General features: G+C 43.8%; 1 protein-coding gene across 5 annotated transcripts in view; it reads right to left on the reverse strand.

Moving 5' to 3' along the window:
• Positions 1–1,987: 1,987 nt before the first annotated feature.
• The window catches only part of STAMBPL1 (STAM binding protein like 1), a 49,407-nt gene continuing 30,185 nt past the window's right edge, over positions 1,988–21,209 (reverse strand). For 3 of the 5 annotated variants that reach the window (XM_028104511.2, XM_028104512.2, XM_028104510.2), the window contains exons 4-11: positions 19,782–19,857; positions 17,621–17,716; positions 15,204–15,564; positions 13,984–14,108; positions 11,819–11,956; positions 7,693–7,805; positions 6,599–6,698; positions 1,988–5,856 (exon numbers count right to left, since the gene is read on the reverse strand). In XM_028104511.2, coding sequence (XP_027960312.1) covers positions 5,800–5,856; positions 6,599–6,698; positions 7,693–7,805; positions 11,819–11,956; positions 13,984–14,108; positions 15,204–15,564; positions 17,621–17,716; positions 19,782–19,857 — 1,066 coding nt within the window. In that variant the 3' untranslated portion in view covers positions 1,988–5,799. The other 2 variants (XR_003609500.2, XM_028104513.2) reach the window with 2 other exon arrangements.

The raw sequence follows: 21,209 nt of genomic DNA on the forward strand, positions 1-21,209 counted from the left end.
TGAAGCAGGGTACCCCTACGTGGAACTGGAAAAAGAACCCCAAAGCATCAAATCACACATAGACTTTAGAAGTTTGACTATGACTTGACTGTGATTTTTCCAAAGCGGAGTTCGTAACGTTTTCTCCGTGAAACGTCGGTCTTGAAATCAGACAGCTGTTACACGCCATGAGAGCTCCGCCGAGTGCTGAGTGAGAAAGTTGCTATCTGTCGGATTCATGTGCCATTCACGAGTGCTTCGTCTGGCGGGTTGAATTCGTCATCCCGTTTTCAGAAATGTATCCGGGAAAATGAACATCCAAGGACTGCCACCTCTCGGATTTGTTCCTGATGGCTACAGCTCTTCTAGAATGTTCTTGTAATAACTCCATGCCCCCTTTGAAGTCTGAAGGGAATATGAATGATTATAGTTTGCCAGTTGCTTTTGTAACTTATGCTATCTTTCAGGAAAACTGATGAGGACACAGGCTTTTATGTAGTGTAGTTAATGACAGTTTTTCAGAGGCTGAAGCTCAGATGTCACTTTGAGAAAAATCGGTGGCACTCTAGACCCACCAAATCCAAAGATGGTGTTTTCGTATTCTTTCTTAGGTCATGTCTCTTTCTTACACTCCACATTTGGTTTTGGAGCTTATTCCTCTGTCCTATCATTGGACCGATCATCTCCTCCCCTCCTTAGATTGCTCTGCAGAGGCTACAACCTAAAACCCCTTAAGAAATGGCCTAAAATCATCCAACGTCAGATCTTCCTCTACAAAATGGCATCACCTGTCCACACAAAAGTATATGAAGCTGGTGAATTCTATGCTTCAAATTAAGAACTAGCCCCTGTTCTTAAAAAAAAAAAAAAAAAAAAAAGTTTGTGATTTCAGATGGATGTCCCCAGGTAGCCTTCTCCCGTGTGAATACATCAACCACTGAGTTTCACACAAATAAAAGTAGTATTTAAGTGCCATTGGTATGGCTCTTGTCACTTCTCTCTCCTGTATTTCTAAGATTTTTTTATTCATTTATTTAAAAGAGGGAGAGAGCACAAGCAGGGGGAGGAGCAGAGGGAGAGGGAGAAGCAGACTTTCCATCCAGCAGGAAGCCCAACGTGGGGCTCGATCCCAGGACCCCTGGGATCACAACCTGAGCTGAAGGCAGATGCTCAACCGACTGAGCCACCCAGACGGCCCTCTCTCCTGTATTTCTAATCCTACCCAATCAAAAGAGTCGACTGTCCTTGATAAAATAATTCTTCTAAACATATTCTAGTGAACTTGATAAATGCCTGGGACTGGGTGCCCCACAATCTGTGATGACAAAGAGTTCTAGAAGCCTCAGGCATCTTCAGAATCAGCTTGGACTTTATTATTAAAATTTGACTTTGGGATGCCTGGCTGGCTCAGGCAAAGAGTGTGTGACTCCTGATCTCGGGGTGGTGGGTTCGAGCCCCACAATGGGTGTAGAGATTAAATAAATAAGTATTTTTTTTAAAATTTTGACTTTAAAAGAATTAAGTTAATAATGTACCGCTCTGTCAGAACCACTATGAAATACTACAAAACACACCTACTAGGATGGCTATCATAAAAAAAAAAAAATAAGTGTTGGCAAAGATGTGGAGAAATTGGAACCCTTGTACATTGCTGGCAGGAATGCAAAGTGGTTCAGCTTCTACGGAAAACAGTTTGGCGGTCCCTCAAAAAGTTAAAGATAGAATTACTATATGACCCTGCCATTCTACTCCTGTGTATATATCCCCAAACAGCGAAAACAGATACTCAAAAAGTACATCTACACACATGTTCACAGAAGCACTCGTCACAATAGCCCAAAGGGGGGACATATTCCAAACATCCATCACTGGATGAATGGACGAACAAACTGTGACATACCCATTCAGTGGAATATTAGTCAGACATTAAAAAGGAACAAAGTACTGATACATGGTACAACGTGATGAACCTTCACAGTGTTAAGGTAAAAGAAACCAGACACAAAAGTTCACACATTGCATGATTTCAATTATATGAAATCTCCAGAATAGATAAATTTATAAAGACAATGCAAGTCAGTGGTTGCCAGAAGCCAGAGGGAAAGAAATGGGGGGGAATAGCTTAGCGGGTGAGGAGTTTCACTTCGGAGTGACGGCAACGTTTCAGAACCAGTCAGATATTACCGTCGCACGATATTACATATGTACTGAGTGTCACTGAATTGTTCACTTTAAAATGGTTAGTTTTACGTCACATGAATTTTACCTCAACAGATAGTTTTTTTAAAAACAGGAAACAAATATAGTGTATTGCCTTGCAAAAAAAACTTCAATAAGTACAACATTTTATTGCTGCAAGGAACCTGCGAAATCAGTAATTCATACACCTCATTTCCGGAAGTGAGAAAACCTTGCCTGAACTCAGGAATAGAGCAAATGTCTTCTAGTTCTTTTGTTTTGTTTGTCTTGTCCATCAGCCTTTTAGTGAGCGAAAACCCTGTGAAACTTATTTTTTGACCAGTCTGTCCATGCACTTCTGTCTTGGAATAACTGCACGGAAGATTTTTAAACTTGAATAAATGTGGCTGTGTAGGTAATCCTCCCTGGTGGAGGGGAACAATTATCTCCATGGTTTTAGAGCGTCTTTTGGTTTAGATAATGCCCAAGGTATTTACTTCAAGCAAATTCGGTACGGCGGTCTACAACACTCATCCTACCCACCCTTCCCCAGGGTCCTTCCCTGTTTCTCTGTTTTCTCTCCCTCATTCTCCACACTGCCCCAGCTGCACGCTGAATTCTGGCTAGTTTCCTTTCTAAGTAATGTTCTCTCCCCTGGATTTTTGTCATCTTTTCCATTTCTCTAGCTTCTCTCTGATCAATCGTATACAGGAACATGGATTTTATTAAATTCTTTTAATTATAAAAATATTATAAGATTAAAAGCATAAGTATAAAACTTTAATATAAGATATATTGCTTTAATTAAAAAAAAACACAACCCTTTCTTTTGGAGAAATTTGTTCTTGGAAACTAATACCTAGTATGACTTAATCAACTGACAACTATCTTCTTAATTCCGTAAATCTGTTTGAAGGCATTTGAACACCAGATTACAGGGAACAGAATAACAGCTATTCACATTCTCATGAATGGTTCTTCTTAATGTAATTATGGGATTTCAGATGTACAGCAACGTTTCCAAAAAAAAAAAAAGGCAAATGGATAAAACATTAGCTTTTTGGCACTTGCCTTGCTATGGACTGAATGTTTGTACCTCCCTCCCCCGCCCCCACATCCGTATGTTGAAATCGAACACCCAGTGTGATGGTGTGAGGGGGTGGCTGAGTCAGGAGGGCGGAGCCCTGATGATGGGACTTTAGTGTCCTTATAAGAAGACACTGGAGGGAGATGAGCTCTGAACCCAAACGTGCTGGCATTCCCTCAGACTTTGGGTCTCCAGAACGGAGAGAAATAAATGTCTGCTGTTTAAACCACCCAGTCTGTGGTATTTTTGTCAAAACAATCCAAAAGAAGACGTGCCTTTTGATAACTAAAAAAAGAGTCTTCTCGGACATCAGTATGATGACTCACATCCACTAATGTTTTTGTCAACTGTCCCCAAGGAAAAGACATTCTTGCCTCATGAAGAGCCAAGACGCTAGAAAAGGAAACACATTTCTTAAAGGAACAGAGGAGAGTTTTTTGGCTTATCTGTTGTCTTCGTGACAAATAACACACTAAACTCCAAGAACAAGGAGCTGAACGTTTTCCTCTTTTCCTTGATCAGTACCCAACACGTGACATTTCTCAAGCATCCTCTTCACATAAAACATTCTCTCGCTACATAATTCTATAAGACGTGCCAGGTGACAAACATCTGCTTTCCACGTGTTGGGGTCACTGTGCCTGGTTCCCCCCCCCAAAAAAAACCTCAGTCTCAGTCTAAGCAGCTGTAAATAACACAGTCTCCGGCATGACCTGTGTGTCTGCAGCGTGGGATGAATTGGGGGGACATATGGAACCAGCCCCAGGATATGGCCTTCACTGACACTGCATCTTGAATATAATGCCAATTGTTCTGCAAACAAAACACTTCTCAGAAGAATCCAAGAGCACCTTCAGGAGCTGAGAATAACCCACAGAAACCTGCCTTGCTCTTCTATAATTGACAAGGTCCCTGGAGAAGAGAGCAATTTTGCACGACAACAAAGAAAGTCATTTCCAATTCCGTCCGCGAGAGAAAAAAGAAAACAACGTAACTATTTATTAGGTACTTTATGAGTTTGCTGGATTGCCATAATAAAATACCACAGATTGAGTGGTTCAAACGACGTGGAAATTTATTTTCTCACGGTTCTGGAGGCTGGAGGTCTGGGATCAAGGTGTGGACAGGTCTGGTTTCTTTGGAAGCATCTTTCCTTGTAGAGAGGGCTGCTTTTTCCCTGTGTCCTCTCGGGGTCTTCTCTCTGCGTCTGCATCTTCTCCACTTAAGGACCCCAGTCAGGTTGGATTAGCGCCCTCTAGTGGCCTCATTTTCCCTTAACTGCCCCTTTATTTTTTATTTTATTTATTTTTATTTTTATTTTTAAAGATTTTATTTATTTATCTGACAGAGAGAGACACAGCGAGAGAGGGAACACAAGCAGGGGGAGTGGGAGAGGGAGAAGCAGGCTTCCCGCGGAGCGGGGAGCCCGATGCGGGGTTCGATCCCAGGACCCTGGGACCATGACCCGAGCTGAAGGCAAGACGCTTAACGACTGAGCCACCCAGGCGCCCCTTAATTGCCCCTTTAAACGTTTTACCTCTGAATACAGTCACATTCTGTCTCCACAAACCTCCCCTTCCTTCTATTTAATCACTGTCTTTTGACCCAGGTAAATGCTTTTATTATCTAGATACCAGTCACAAATCCCAATCCAAGCCTCGGTAAAACCATAATGCTGTATTTATGTCACCTTATTCAGCTTAAAGGTATTTTTCTTCCAGTTCCCTGTGCCTTGATTTATAGGGAGGTGCTTTTAATTGCAAGCACACTTTCCAAATTATTTTCTTATTCTCTCAGGCTGAGAATGATCAGTTATTTCCTACACTTCATTTCTTCTCCCCGTCACCCGTATTAACTTTCACGGGAACAAGCTGTACACTTTCATCTGAGTCTTTTTTCATTCTTCTCTCAAGCGTCTCTGCTTTTAGTCCTCTCAGTCAAGTTAATGAATCGTCTGCTAATCCCAAGCCCTCTGGTACCCTTCCCTGAGTAGAAGCTCGCTATTCTGGTATCCTCCACTAGGATCCGCTGCAGACGTATTTCTGAGCTTGACATTGGACGCAAGACGGCTCTACCGTCTACAGCCACGTTTCTTCTCACACGGGGAAACTGCTCATTTTCGACCACAGGGAAGCGTGGCAGAAACAGACGGCCTGTCTGGGAGACCCCCTGGTACTCAGCATCTCTTGTTTGGAATGACCTTTAATAGGAACGAGGAAAAAGAAAAATACAGCGAAGCATGGGAAGCTCTGAAAACACGCGCGGAGACCTCTACGAACACCGGACATGTTGTTGTTTGCAGCATTATTTATGGTGCGGTTGTAGTATCTGGGTGCATTCATAGCTATTGATGTAACCCAACTGTGACTTCTCCGGAGACAGAGCACCCCGAAAAGGAAACTTCAAAATGGGCAAGAACAATAAATATCAAACTTTCTGATCTAAAATGTATAAATACAAAATATCAGTCACTTCAGGAAACGTCTTAAGAAAATCCACAACCGCACGTCCACGGGTAGGTGTCTGGGGTCGACGGTGCTAATCTTCGGAACACATCACCTTAGATCCAGCATGGTTATTTTTATGTCTTTTACCAACACATGTTTGCATATCTAGGTGAGAAAAAAATTGGTTTTACATCGTAATGTTTACCCTGGTTCTCTGCAGAAAGGGAATATGAATTTCTTAGCTTAAAAACGTTCCTAATTTTGAAAAGGTTTCTGATCAGAACAAAGAGAATCGTATTTATTCATTTCCAACCGAAACACACGTATAGAGGTTGCCAAGTAATTGTCATTTTACGTAGATTCTAACTTCAAAACAATGTTTCTCTGACGTTACCACCAGAGAACCACCAGGCAAGCAGTTAGAAAGAAAAAAGGTAGTCAAATAGTGTTTCTCTGGGGCTACACTAGCTAATCAAGAAGTATGCTTACAGTTTTCAGTGTACTGTTATGAAAAAATTAACCTGGCCACATCGGACAGAAGGAATTCACGAGACACTAAATATCATTTTCTTTCATTGTCTGCTTACTTGGAGTCTGAGGAAAACTGCATCTCCTTAAGTATCACACAGAAACATTTAGAAATGGAAAGGTAACTTTATGCACAATCAGCTGGGCTATAGAAACACTGGTATTCTCTTGTAAATAAAATGATCGTGCAAAGAAATCAGAAGTAACTACAAAGCTTGATCAATTTTCAGGATAAGAAAGCCCCAAACTAAGCACTTCAGTGTTTTTTCCCATATTACACTGTTAACTGTTTCTCTCCTTCAAGGAGAAAGGAAAAAAGGAAGAGGTGAAAAATAAGTATCTGTAAAAAAAAAAAACATAGCCAGCGCAGTCTACTCACACTGAACAGCCTGGGGTCCTTGGTGTGTGGATGGAAACCCTTCTTTTTACAAGCAGAAACCTCGAGCATGCCAGCGTTGGTGAGCCTGAAAATGCCCGTGCTGTTTCAGGGTTGAAACAAAGGGAATATAAGTTAAAGACCATTTGGCTTTCCGGAGTGAGCAGGTGGGGGGCGGGGAGGGGGAGAGAGGGAATCTTAAGCAGACTCCACGCTCAGCGAGGAGCTCGACGCAGGGTTCGATCTCATGACCCTGAGCTGAAATCAAGAGTCCGACGCTTAACCGACTGGGCCACCCAGGCGCTCTCCATAGTGATCTTTTAAACCAATTTTGCAACCACTGGCCCAGAGCAGAGAAACTCCCGAGGGGCCAAGGCGAACTCCACGCACCTGCGGGGCTGCAATGGGGAAGAGGGGCAGCTGAACTGTCCTGTGAGACTAGAATGGAAAATGGAGGCCCCGTGGGAGGAAATCACAGATGGAAGATATTTCTACTTTCTCTAATAACACAGACACTGTTTAAAGAAACAGCAAATATTTGTCAAGTGCTAACTGTGGGGCCAGACACTACGCTAAGCCCTTTCTACACATCAGCTTCTTCACATCGATCCCGACGGGTGGTGTCAGAGATAAAGAGACTGAGGCCCATGGTGGTCAGGCATCCGGCTAGCCACACACCATTTGAGGCTGGAGGCAGGATTCCACTCAAAGTCTGACTCTTCTGCTCATAATCACTGTCTCACAGTCATTGTCTCCCAAACCTAGAAAGGCTTTGGAGGTCATTAAGCTAAGGCTAGAAATTTTCTTACAACAGGAGAATCACGATCTCAAAAGGCAAACTGATACAACATCCAGTTTATCCACTTGGAGATCATGCTCACTAAGTAAAGAGAACCAGTAATTCTACTACGAAAGGACCTTAAAAACCAAAAGACTGCTGAGCTATAGGGAAAGGGGAGCTGGCTGGCACCAATCTCCGCTTCCCAAGGGCACCGGGTGCCTGCCTATCCAAGAGCCACCACCTGCCACGTGGACGCACTTGAACCCAGCAGCCCCGGACAACGCCTCACTCGGACCCCGCCCACAGGTACACTTACTCTTTATGCTTTGGTGAACAAACAATGGCAATAGCCTCTGGCAGCATGAGCTGATAGGAACAGTGAGTGTGAAGATCAACACTGGACAAGAATGCAGTTTGGGTCGGGTGTGTCTATGGACAGAAAAGAGGACAATCTTATTGGAGGAGTTGTCTTAGCCGAGGCCACAGCGCATTTGCAGAGAAATCTCTTGTAATTGGCTTTTTCTTTTTTACCGTCATTAATCAAATCAGGATTTTAAAAAAATGTGTCGCTGACATAATCCTTCCCCTCATGCACCTTGGGAATAACCACGACTTTGAGAAGAGGCTCTTGGAAGTGTTCATGTACTTTCTGCTTATTAGAACAAACAGAACTGTTCTCATCACAACGCAGCTAGGGGATGCTTCTATTAGCATCTCAGTTTCACACACAGGATCCCGAGGTTCCTTTAAGTAACTTGCCCGTGGTCACACAGCTGGTCAGGAACACAGCTGTGATTGGAAACACAGAGATACTTTATACAAAACCATGGACACGAAAGGAATGCTTTCAATGAATTTACCACATTGTGCTGTGTGTCCTTTCGTGGATCATCATTCCCTACAAATGGGAGGACAGAATTCTCCGGGTTGTTGGAGGCGTTTGGGACTCATCTTCCACAGTGAGTAAATACCCATATGATGAGAAGGAATGGGAGATTATGAATCGAAAGATGTATCTTCCAGGTTTTTGGCTATATACAAGCTTGTGTTTACGAGAGACAGATCAGAGGTTCACACTTGAATATGAAAAATACATGCACCCAGCATGATTTTAAAATTCATAGTCAACCCCAGTTACCCTTGAAAAAGGAATGTGACCACTTTAAGCATGAAACCAAGGTCCCCCAGCATGCACTGTCTGGGTCCTGGGCCCATTGCTCACTGGCTGTATGACACTAAGATTAACCCCCTCAGGCCCATTTCATCAGCTATAAAATAAGGAGAGTAATCATTTTCTTCATGGGGTTGCTACATTAGAATTAAATGAGACAATCCATGTAAAATTCTTAGAAAAGTGCCTCGCACAGAAAGGAATCAAAATCATTCCCTGTGTTATTGCTGTTGTTATTTTAATATCATCATTGTTTTTTGTTTTTTTCGTTTTTTTTTTTTTTGAAGGGAGCAGGGGGAGAAGGAAGAGAGAATCTCAAGCAGACTCCCCGCTGAGCATACAGCCCCATGTGGGGCTCGATCTCATGACTCTGAGATCGTGACCTGAGCCGAAACCAAGAGTTGGACGCTTAACCGACTGAGCCACCCAGGTGCCCCAATATCGTCATTATTAACTAAAGGGCATGGCTTCATGCCCTTACACTTAACTATGGTCTGCTAAAGAAATGCAAGATATTACAACTCATTTCCACTTTATCTAACAGATTTAACAGAATGAAAGTAAAAGTTGTTGATATCTATTTACAGAAGTTACGTATTCTGTGAGGAAAAAGTAACTCTTGGTCTTGGTCTCAAAGATGTAGGTCAACTGAGGACTGGAAATTATCCTACCTTTTAAAACCCAAAGCTTTAGTGAGAGTATGAGTAGGAGGGTCTGACTGCCTGTTCATCTGATTCAATGCAAACCTTCTGTTACTTCATAGAACCGTCTATGTCTCGGTGAGAAAGTACGGATTGCTCAGTGGGACTCCAGCGCTGTGGAGGCAGCAAGCAGACTGTCAAAGAGACAAATCACTCTGCCTGTCCATTTATTTGCAGACTGAATGCACATTTCTGCCAGGAGGAATCACTGCCACTCAGATAATAATAGCTCTTCCATGGGAGAATGGCGCTCCCACCTCACCCCCTCGATAGAAATAAAAATGACCATGACCATGGCCAGAACCATGATGATGATGATGGCTGCAGATTCCATTCGCTTAGGCACTGAGCGAATCAGCTCCCACGCATTACCTCATTCAACTCCTACAACAACATCAGAAAAGTGCTATTACCATGTCCACTTCACAGATGAGAAGACTGAGCTAAGCACAAGAGGAAATAATGCCGATGTGCAGGGAGCCAGTTAAGCTAAGTCCACATGCGAACCTAGCCCTATTTGATTCTGATTCAGCCCTTCTTTCCTAAGACTAGCTTACATCTGAAAAAAGCTAGCTCTGGAATGTGTTGCTACTATTATTCGATAAAAAAAAAATCACAAAATGTCATTTGCAACCATTAAAATTTAGAAATACAATGTTTTAGGGTTTGCATTGAACCAAAATGATTTGCCATGGTGAAATAAACAAAAAGCAAAATCCTGGAATTCAAAAATTTTGCCAAATTCATCATCTAAATGACTTAACTTCCCTATTGCATATATTATATACACAGGTCATAAAGGGAAAACCTGTTTTTAATTTGGGAAATGTTTTATAAGATAAACTAACATGGACTCTCCGGTGTAAGTATAATATAATGGACTGTCATTCTTTCTCAGTTTGTGTTATAATTTCTTTGTTACAATTTATTTTGCTTTAAAATACATTCCTGTTACAGAAAATCACATTAAACTAAAGAGCGCTTTTAAAATTCAGCAATTTCTAAGCACCCACTAAGGCACATTACTTACTGTTAAGTAAAACAAATAGACATATGGAAAGTTTTGCCAACTCTTCATCATAAATCATTTCTTGCGTTTGAGAGGTGGTTTATATTTTTCAAAGGGCTTTCACTCTTGATGTCTTGTTTACGGCTCACACAAATCCAGTGAGGGAGAGAGGAGGGCACTCATTAGCCCCAGCTGCTCAGTGCGGCACCTGGAAGCAAGGAAGTGACGAAGAACACATAGGAACCTAGGCGGAGGGGGTGCCTGGGTGGCTCAGTCGGTTCAGCGTCTGCCCTCGGCTCAGGTCATGATCTCAGGGTCCTGGGATGGAGCCTCACATCGGGCTCCCTGCTCGGCGGGGAGCCTGCTTCTCCCTCTCCCTCTGCCCCTCTTCCTGCTCATGCTCTCTCCCTCTCTCGCAAATAAATAAATAAAATCTTAAAAAAAAAGGAACTTAGGTAGAGCTGGGACTAAAGTCTCTTCTACCTCTGAAATTATGTAACACCAAAGCTCTTGCCGATTTTGTGTGCGGGGAGGGACGGGGCCATCTAAGTGTGTGTCCTGCCCCTCCTTACTGCATCCTTATAAAGCAAGTAAAATGAAAAATGGCCACTAGTCTCTCTTCAAGGGCTCTTGAATTCTTCCACATTCTCTCTCAAAATCTTGGGCATCATCCCATGATAGTGGGATGACTTGTCCCTACCCCAGGTCCACATGTATCTAAGCCTGAATGGAAAAATGTCCCCCAGACAGATTAAACCATGGACAGGAAAAGTAGAGCATCATCACCAAAACCAATGGCTACCATTTTTTGAGTTCCTAGAAAAATGTGTCACGAAATTCACTGGCATTATCTCATTTACTATGGACCACTGCAGGAAGTCAATTATTATGACATCTGTGCTATGGATGATAAAGCTGATGCCCAGGTTGTTTACATGATTTACCAACATTCCTGTAAGGAAGTTTTAGCAGAACTGAGATTTAAACTCATGTCTTTTAATTCATGCCAAGCCTTTTCTCGCTCCTACGATGGCCCAGTGGATGTTGGAACCCAAAATTTTTGGCCCCACCATCGCTGTTTGTACAGTGATAAATTCCTCCTTGGCCTGTAGGGGAGATGCGGAAGAATGTATGGTTCCTGTTTGATATATAAAAACATCTGTTTCAAAGAAACATTTTCAGAAATTTTCTTAAAACAATCTACTTTTGACCCATGGCAAAGAGAAAGAGAACATTAATAATGGTCTCATCGAATTAGTTAAAAATCTGACTAGGTCTCCATTAGACTATGTAAAATCATCAAAGCAAGTCACCCAATTTCCAAATGTTTCTCTCTCTTTTAACATTGGATGGTAAGAAAAAAAAGCCTAATATAACTCTGTCCAAATCCAGACCTGACAGATTTAGACATGGCCTAACATTGAAGAGAATGCTTTAATATGATGACATTTATTCCACCTGAAAAAAATCAAGAAGAAACGGTTTAAAGGAAGCTAAATTTCCTCAAGGAGGAAAACAGCACCCCATGGAAAATACACTGAAAGCCAAAGGTCATACGTACGTGGATCCATCCCAGTGTGAGGAGGCCATGTTGGTCCTGAACGCTGAATAATTCTTCCACATTCTCCACATCACAGTAGTCCGGCCCTGCAGACTGCTTTGGCACAATTACATGGGTGATAGTAAACTCATTATGTGTCTAAAAAACAATCAGCAAAAAGAATAACAAGCATCTGGGAGAAAAAAAACCCACAGCCTGAGCTGGAAGTACAATGTTTTGCTGTAAGACTAGAGAGTGCCCCACCACCCGCATCCTCAAAATCAAAGCCTCACACTTAAAAGTAGATAATTTGCCAAAAAGCTGAGGAGTACCTCTCTGGACCTCAAAACCTCTTTTCACAACAGAAAATGTATAACAAATGGGAGTTCGCATCCCGGGCTGGTCCATGATCGTTCAGTTAATAAATAATGTCTTGATATACTACATTTACAGGGGAAAAAAATCCGAACAAAATAGCAGCAGGCTTATTTGGAGGGGGAGATACTAGTTCAATGGTTTTGTGGCTTTACTGAGGGACATTTCTAAGGTTTGTGGAGGTTGATGGTCTCGCTTTTATTTTATTAATCATACTTCATTTCACATCCAGACCTAAATTTCCTCCTGCGACCGGGGGAACTCACTGAGATTTTTCCATAACTGAGGTGATGTTTTGGGTTTGCATTTAGAAAACGAAAAAGGAAAAACGCATTACTCCCTTCAGGTCAACGGAAGAGTTGAAGGAAGGGGGCTGAGAAGAAGTGATAGGATGCTCAGGGAAGAGATGCTGGTGCTGGGAGGGACTGTCCGCCCTCCACAAACACCCCCTTCTCTCTGGTCTGAGGGCTTTCCTGCCCCACTGAGAATTAGTCATCTGGCTGGTTCTTCAGAGGCATCATGTGAGAAAAGACTATGGCTGTTGGAGGCTACAGAATGCCAACACCAAGCGCAGTGCCTGGCACATCTAGGTACTCAGTACATGTCCGTCGGGTGAAGGAACAAATGAAGGAATGAGTGAAGAATGAATGAATGACTCCATCAATCAATCAAACTAGGTACCACATATGGTCTTGAGGAAGCATCCAGAGCACATTGCCCCTGAAGGACAAACAAGGTGGCTGAGGGGAGCACAGGGTGGGTCACACTCCTGTGTCGGTCACCTGTGCTTCCTCTCTCCTGGAGGACACATGAAGATGCAGAACGGGAATACGGTGGGGACAATGTGTGCTGAATAGAACGTATTTGATTAAGCAACGGTTCCCAAGCTAAATGTTTAGGGTGGAAAATGCGCCTGGACCCAAGTGACACTATAAAGGGCACCTTCCAGAAGACATTATTTATCCTTCTTGCAACTAGCAAATTAAATGCATCTTCTCTCTGTGGTCCTCCTTCTATTTTGACATTGTGTTTCATCACATATTTCTGGTAAAATCTTCCATACGTAAATAGGACCTGTGCCGTAAGATTTCAGCTTGCTCAAACTACTGTCTGCAACTAAAACAACAACAACAACAACAACAACAACAACGGAACCCTAGTTTTATTCCATATGGATCTGCAAAATGGTGGTGAGATGACACTTGCCTCGGATCAGAACAGGGAGTTAATTAGATAAATATATGGGAAACTAACAATTGCAATAGAAATCTGATTTAGAAAACTAGATGGCTTTGGAAATCTGGAGACCTATAATCCATCATTTTTCCTTTTTTTAAATTTTATTTATTTATTTGACAGAGAGAAAGAGAGAGAGAGAGAGAGAGCAGGTGGGGATGGGCAGAGGGAGAGAGAGACTCTCAAGAAGACTCCGCACTCAGCACGGAGCCGGACTCGGGGCTCGATCTTACGACCCGGAGATCATAAACTGAGCTGAAACCAAGAGTTGGATGCTCAACCGACTGAGCCCCCCGGGCACCCCTAATCTGTCATTTTTCTAAACAAAGTTTTAGCATGTGGTTTGATTTATTCTTTACAACAAGCTTTTACGGTATCCCTAAAATTTTACAACCCATTTCCTGGAAGGACCATTCCACGAATAATGACAGTGGTTTTGTGTTCATTCATCTAGGTAAAGATAACCTCATAATTTTTGCAACTCTTAGGATGCGTTTATTCTGTTCTGCTTATGACGATAAAGTCACGATGACTGAATGTATCGTGGGCAGAAAGATATGAAACAAAGGGCATACCAGTTTTCCACAGAGTATTCCACAGGTTTCTATTCCTCTGAGTGTGTTAGATTCTGCCAGAAGCAGAAATCTGTGGCAAAGGTCTCTTGATAAAACTACACACCGCAGTCCTTCGACCACTAAATCTAAGAAACAGGAAAGGCAGAACAAGCTAAAGAAACAAATCTTACACCCCATCCGTCAGAGCTGTTTTTGGCAAGCAACTGCAGGGCCATCGAAACATAAACGATGAAATTTTCAGGTGCTCCACTTTCTGTATTTTTTTTTAAACTCTTTGACAGTAAGCATCAACGAGAAGGAAGGTAAAATTCCTCTTTGCCTATAAATTGTTTCATGAACAAGGGGGGGGGAGGCACCAGCACTTTAACACCTTTACACCTTAGATCAACTATTTACACGTATGTGTGAGGGTTTTGTTTTTGTTTTGTTTTGCGGCACAAAGCAAGTACACTGCTAAGTGCTGAGGCTGCAGAGCATGTATCTCACAGACCCGAAGGATAGATGCTCTTCACTACGTCTTCCACATGTTACTTTATGTCTTTATGGAAGTTGGTCATGGTTAAATAAGAGTACTGTTTTCAGGAATAATTCGCAATGGGGTAATTTATAAAGCGGTTGCCTACCACAACTCTTTTTAAAATAAATGGAAACAAGACGCCATCCGACAGGGTCTGCCTTTGGATTTGGGAACTTGTCAGCGGGGATGCAGCCGCCCCCGCACAGCCCTAACTGTGGGCAGCAGAAGCACATAATCCACCTGGAGGTTGACTACCTGTGTGCGCAAGACCCTCCTGGGGCAGGAAAAGGTGAAACACTGACGTTTTAAGCCGAGGTCTGTGCCAACCATTTTCTCGGCATCTTCTTTCCAGTGTTTAAGTGTCCACCTTTAAGATTCAGGTGTTTCTTGGTGAAAATACAGGAAAGAAAAAAAAAATGCTCGGAATTCTCTTTTCAAATCTCTGGCCCCATGACCACATAGGGCCCGTTTATCAGAGGGTTGCTGCTCTACGGGGGCGGGGCGGGGGGGGCGGTTAAATCGTGCTGCCTGAACGTTAGGTTACCGCCGCGGGAAAGCCGCATGGCACTGAAATTCACAGCACACCCTGCCGCCGCGCCACCACCGCGGATAATGGGAAGAGGAGCCCCGTCCCAGCCATCGCGGAAAGGAGGCTCGGTCAGAAGCAAGGCCGGGCCTGGCCCGGAGGCCGCCCATCACTTACTGTGCACGGCGGCGCTCAGAGCGGCCGCGGGCTTGGAAGCCCGGTTTACGGGAGGAGAGTGCTTGGCATCAGGGGCCGCCTCGCTCTTAGGAGGCTGGTCTGCGAACACATTCAGCAGGGCACTGTTCCGCGGCGCGGACAAGCAGGACAAAGCGCTCCCGTCAATCTGCTCCGCCAGCGCCGGCGTTTCCTGGCTTCGCATCTGACCCCGGGCTAATTCCTGCTTCTTGAGCTGGTCTTCGAAAAATAGGAACTGCTCCGACTCCAGCTGCTGCTGGCGCATCCGAGCCACCCGCTTCCTTTCGGCCTCGATCAGGCTCTGATGCTCCAGTTGTTTGAGAATTTCCGCCTTGTATTTGTTCTGGAAAAGGCGCCAGCCAACTGGGATTAGACACTTAACTTCCCGGCTCGCCAAGGACAGAGACACAGACGCTGCGGTGCGCACGCAGGGACACGCAGGTGACAGCGAGGGAAATAAGAAACCATCACGGCAAGAGCCCCTTAGTCTGATCAAGGCGGCAGCTCCATGTCCACTCATTATGTTACCGGGGGCAGGCCGTGACAGTCACGTCCCCTCCATGCCCCTGCGCGTTAGAAGCATATTAGCAAATCAAGGTCACCCGGTTGGCGGCGTGGCCTGCCTCACCGATAACCGGAGCGAAATATCTCGGGAACGGTTCTCTCACCCTAGACCTCACTGGCCAATACAGTAGCCGCCAGCCCTGTGGGCTACTTAAGTTTAAATTGATTCAAGTCGAACGACATTAGACATTGAGGTCCGCAGTCCTGCCAGCCACCTTTTAAGTATCACGTGGCTGGCAGCTTCCCCCACGGAACATTTCTACCATGGGAGGAAGTTCTGTTGGCCGGTGTTGCCCTAGAACCTCTTGCCTTGGACTCTAGAGCTCAGACTGCTGGAACTTTACGGAGAAGGGGGAAGCCCTAGGAAACGGTTCTCAAAATGGGGTCCGATCATCTCCATCACGACGAGCCAGGAATTTTGTTAAAATGAAGATTCCCAGGCTCCCCAGTCTTAAAAAAAAAAAAAATCCAGGCATTATTAGGTCAGAGAATGTAAATCTTTAATAAGCTCCTCAAATGGTTTTGATTAAAAGTCACTTTGGGAGGGGCGGGGTGGGGGACACAGCTTATGGCAGCAGTTTGGGGGTGCGCACGAATCCCCCAGGGTCTCGTCAGAAGGGCTGATTCCAACTCAGCAGGAGTGGGGGGGTGGCCTGAGAGTCTGCATTTCGAACAAGTTCCCGATGATGCCCATGCTGCCTATAGCAAGGGCTTACTGATGGGCATGTCCATCTCTCCTAGGCATAAAGGCTGCCACTCTATCTCCACACGGATTTCTCGGTGACATATACTTCGGGACACTGTTGCCCTCTGGGACCTAATTGGTGTCATCAAAGGCAGACCAGGCTGTCCCTCCCTGGGAGACCCTGAGGTGACGACCACACTGCTGATGGGAAGGAAGACTGGCCCGGGCCTTTCTCTCCTTTGCGGTTGCTTTGTCTGAACCTCCAAGAGCCTTCTCATCTAACATAGTTCAAGTCAAATCCAAATCATCCATAGCCGCACTTGAGGGGACGTTCGGATTTCAACATTCCCTCTGTCCCTTGGTCAAAACGCCGCACTCAACCCTGACTTCCAGCTACGCCCACAGGAAGCCCGGAGGTTCCCGGGGCCACATTCAGCATTCATGAGACTGAACTCAAGCGAGAGCCAGCACAGGTGACAATTTCAAAGCACATAAACACGCAGTCCAACAAAAAAAGCAAAGCGATTTTTATAACATTGCTAAAGACATTAAGAGTTTGAGTTTTGAACTTGAGGTCCTAGAGATCAATTTTTTCTCTTAATGCCACTCAATCTCTTAGACATCATTATCATTGTCACTCTTTATGTAATAATGATGCAGAAGCCACCATCCATTGGTGATACGATTACATTTCACTCATATGGTTAGCTATTATTCCCTCTCAATGTAATATTGACTGTAAGATGGAAGAATCGAATTCCCATTTCCAAGGCCTGTGTAATAAGATAAATCAGAAACTATGTACTGTTCTCCCTATGTCCCATTGCCTCTGTTCATCACCAAAGAGCAGTCATCTGCCTCAAGGTTACAGTGGCAAGAGTTGGTCAAAAAGCTCCATTTAAATCGCTGTGGGAAGTTTATTTTCTAATGCATCACATGATTAGATGTTGCGGGGTAATAAAAATACCACATCTTTGGTGCAAGTGCTTAACCTGTATATCAACATGAATTTTTTATTGGTTTTACATCTCTGTGTCTTTAATTTTTAATTTAAGTGCACAAGCCATTCGAAAAACTCACATGAACATGAAATTAAAAAAAATATTTGCACAGAAAACAGTCATGAAATAAATGTACCAATTGAACTTACTTTGCTTTGCAAATATTCTTGGTATTCTATGTTATATTTCTTTAAAAGGTCCTTTTTCAATTCATCAGTCCTTGGGAATGCAATCTCCTTCAGTTTCTTTTAAAAATATATATATACATATTGATTAGTGGGAGTCTCAGTATAGTCTTTCAGCTGAGAAAGAAAAACAGCTTGTATGTGTATTAGAAAATCAAGACACAAGTAACCAAAGATGATGGTGGACATATAAACCTCTCCTTGCTATGGCTCCAAAACACAAATTTTCAATAGGGAAGGGAAAGCATTATCCCTCTCGTAAGACCTCAGTCGACTCGGGTGGGTAAGCATTCCGTCTAGGTAGGTACCCCGTTTTCAAGCAGTGGGTTTGTAACTGCACATTCCACTGTGTGCAAATGCTATGAAATCATAGTTCAAAGCGATGCTGGAGAAAACAGTAGGTAGGGTTTGCTAGGCTTGACTGCAAAAAAGAGGCTGAGGCACTTTGTATACAAATAGATTCCTAGGCCTCCTCCCAGTTTCCCCGAGTCAACATGTTTAGAGAAGGGGTTGGGGAATCTGGATCTCAAACAATTTCTCTGTGATTCTTCTTAATGGACAGAAAATCTGGGAAATCTGATTAAGTCCAAGTACCACCTTCTTTTTCAGAGATGAGGGAACAAAGGCCCTTCTAATAGAGATTAGAAGTACTACTACCCCCACCACTAGTGGCCCCATTATGACTAGAATCCAAATCTGACTCTGGCCAGGCTCTTCCACTAAAATTTCTTTTCTCTTAATCTTCTGCCATCCAACCAACCATCCATCCATCCATCCATCCATCCATCCAACCAACCAACCATCCATCCATCCATCCAACCAACCAAACATCCATCCATCCATCCATCCATCCATCCATCCAACCAACCATCCATCCATCCATCCATCCATCCATCCAACCAACCATCCAACCAACCATCCATCCATCCATCCATCCATCCATCCATCCATCCATCCAACCAACCATCCATCCATCCATCCATCCATCCATCCAACCAACCATCCATCCATCCATCCATCCATCCATCCATCCATCCTCCCATCCTCACACCCATCCATTTATTCAACAAGCATAAACAAAGAAAATGTATATACTTTCGGAGAAAGGTTTCCTATGAGAAGAAATAAGAATAAAACTAAATCAGAGCAAAAGAGTCAGCTTGGCAGAACATACAGAACAGCCCGAGTCTGAATGAACAAGAGAATTTGGTGGAAAGGCTACACAAGGCATGGCAGTGAGTGCCCCTTCAGGTAAGTGTGTATAGAAATTTTTACAAATGTAGATGACCATTGGGCACAATCTGAGTTCGTACAGGCAGCCTCAGGCCAGACATGCTGGTAAGAGAGCCTGTCATCCATTATATGGTCAAGCATCTCTGGAGAGTTACTTAAAATTTCATGGCTTTGTATACACCGTTTTATCTTCCTCCACATAAGATCAACCCACACTACTTAACACAAATACGTGGGAAACATTTTAAAAATGTTATTTAAAAGGATTATATATATATATATATATTCTCCTCTAAAAATACCTGAAGCTCTATCGGTCACCAAGGTTGATGGTTGATGGTGAATTCAGAACTTTTCAGCAACCATCTTCCTTTTCCTTGAGACTATTTCAAGCCACCGCTTACCCTTAAACACTTGATTATGCCATAGGCTAGCACCCCACAATACCTTCATAATATCCTGCTTTTCGGGGTACTACAAGAAAAGAACTAGAACTTTGGGGCCACCTTAATAATCAACACTGATTTTCAAACACTTCTGAGGTTCAGGACTGTACGGAAGAATCAAGACCCGCCAAAATGACTCTCAAACAAATCCGGGGAATTGGACCACCTTTCTTGCAATCCCTGGGAAGAACAGTGAATAATTCCTTCCTCACGCCACAAAGAGACTGAGCACATTCTCGATCTTTTTCTTTTCTCCTCCGTTCCAGTTTCAATTAGACATCCCACACTGGCTCCGGAACAATGATTAAAGGTCCAAGAAGAAATTGAAATATCTTGGCTAATGGAATGAATTTTCTGTGCTCAAACTCTCCAGAGGATGAGATGAAGGAGGAGGAGGAGACGTGTGGAGCATTTGACCCCCGGGGGGAGAATCGACCTCACAATACCTTCATAATATCCTGCTTTTCTGGGATTGCACATTGCTGGTAATCTCGATGGCCGGGAAGCTTTTCTACAAACAAGCTAGGAAAAGAGAAAGCACATCCTTAGCATTATATGACAGAAAAAGCTCAGCGATGGTTTCTTTTTTTCTTAACGATTTTATTTATTTATTTTGAGAGAGAAAGAGAGGGAGAGGGCATGCATGAGCAGGGGGAGGGGCAGAGGGAGAAGAAGCGGGAGAGAAGTAGACTCTGCTGAGCGTGGAGCCCAGTGCGGGGCTTGATCGCACGACCCTGAGATCACCACCTGAGCTGAAATCAAGAGTCAGACACTAAACGGACTGAGCCACCCGGGCGCCCCGTCAGTGAAGGTTTCTAATACAAGGACGAAACTCCTTTTCAAAAAGGACGTGCTTAATACATTATTATTTAACCTATATTCTTTCCATCAGCCTTTCCACCAAAGGCTGCCATGAGTCTGATTTTGGCATTCCAGGGAAGTAAGCTCTGTGCACTGAGCGCTGAGGTTAAGAGGGTCAGGATGCTCCCTAAGAGACCGTGTCAATTTGGTCCTTCTCAGGTCCTGGGTGCTTGATCCGCCAGAGCACTATCTCACTCACGTGTGCTGCTGGCAACACAGAGGATCATGTAAAAATGTTAAGAGTTTAGGAAGATTGGAGTGGTGGGGGGGTGGGAGGGACGGGGTGGCTGGGTGATAGACATCGGGGAGGGTGTGTGCTACGGTGAGCGCTGTGAATTGTGCAAGACTGGTGAATCACAGACCTGTACCTCTGAAATAAATAATACAATATATGTTTTAAAAAAAAAGAAGAAGATAGCAGGAGGGGAAGAATGAAGGGGGGGAAATCGGAGGGGGAGACGAACCATGAGAGACGATGGACTCTGAGAAACAAACTGAGGGTTCTAGAGGGGAGGGGGGTGGGGGCATGGGTTAGCCCGGTGATGGGTATTAAAAAGGGCACGTTCTGCGTGGAGCACTGGGTGTTATGCACAAACAATGAATCATGGAACACTGCATCAAAAACTAATGATGTAATGTATGGTGATTAACATAACAACAAAAAATTAAAAAAAAAAAGAGTTTAGGAAGATCAATGTAATCTCTTCTCACGGTTGAAGAAGACTCAAAGGACCACTGATGAATCAGGAGTGCCATGGTGCCTATGTGTCTATATCAAAAATTATTTTTTTAAAGATTTTATTTATTTATGTGTGTGTGAGAGAGAGGGAGAGGGAGAACGGGGTGGAGGAGCCGAGGAGCCCAACACGGGACTCGATCCCAGGACCCTGGGATCGTTACCTGACTGAAGGCAGACGCTTCACTGACCGAGCCACCCAGGCGCCCTGATACCAGAAACTCTTAACTGAAAATTCACAACTAAGAGAAATGACAGTCAGAATCCCCAGCGGATG

Source organism: Eumetopias jubatus, unplaced genomic scaffold (assembly GCF_037043125.1).
Source record: "Eumetopias jubatus isolate StellerSeaLion01/CBP00866 unplaced genomic scaffold, mEumJub1_p1.0 scaffold_17, whole genome shotgun sequence".
NCBI classification, from domain to species: Eukaryota; Metazoa; Chordata; class Mammalia; order Carnivora; family Otariidae; genus Eumetopias; species Eumetopias jubatus.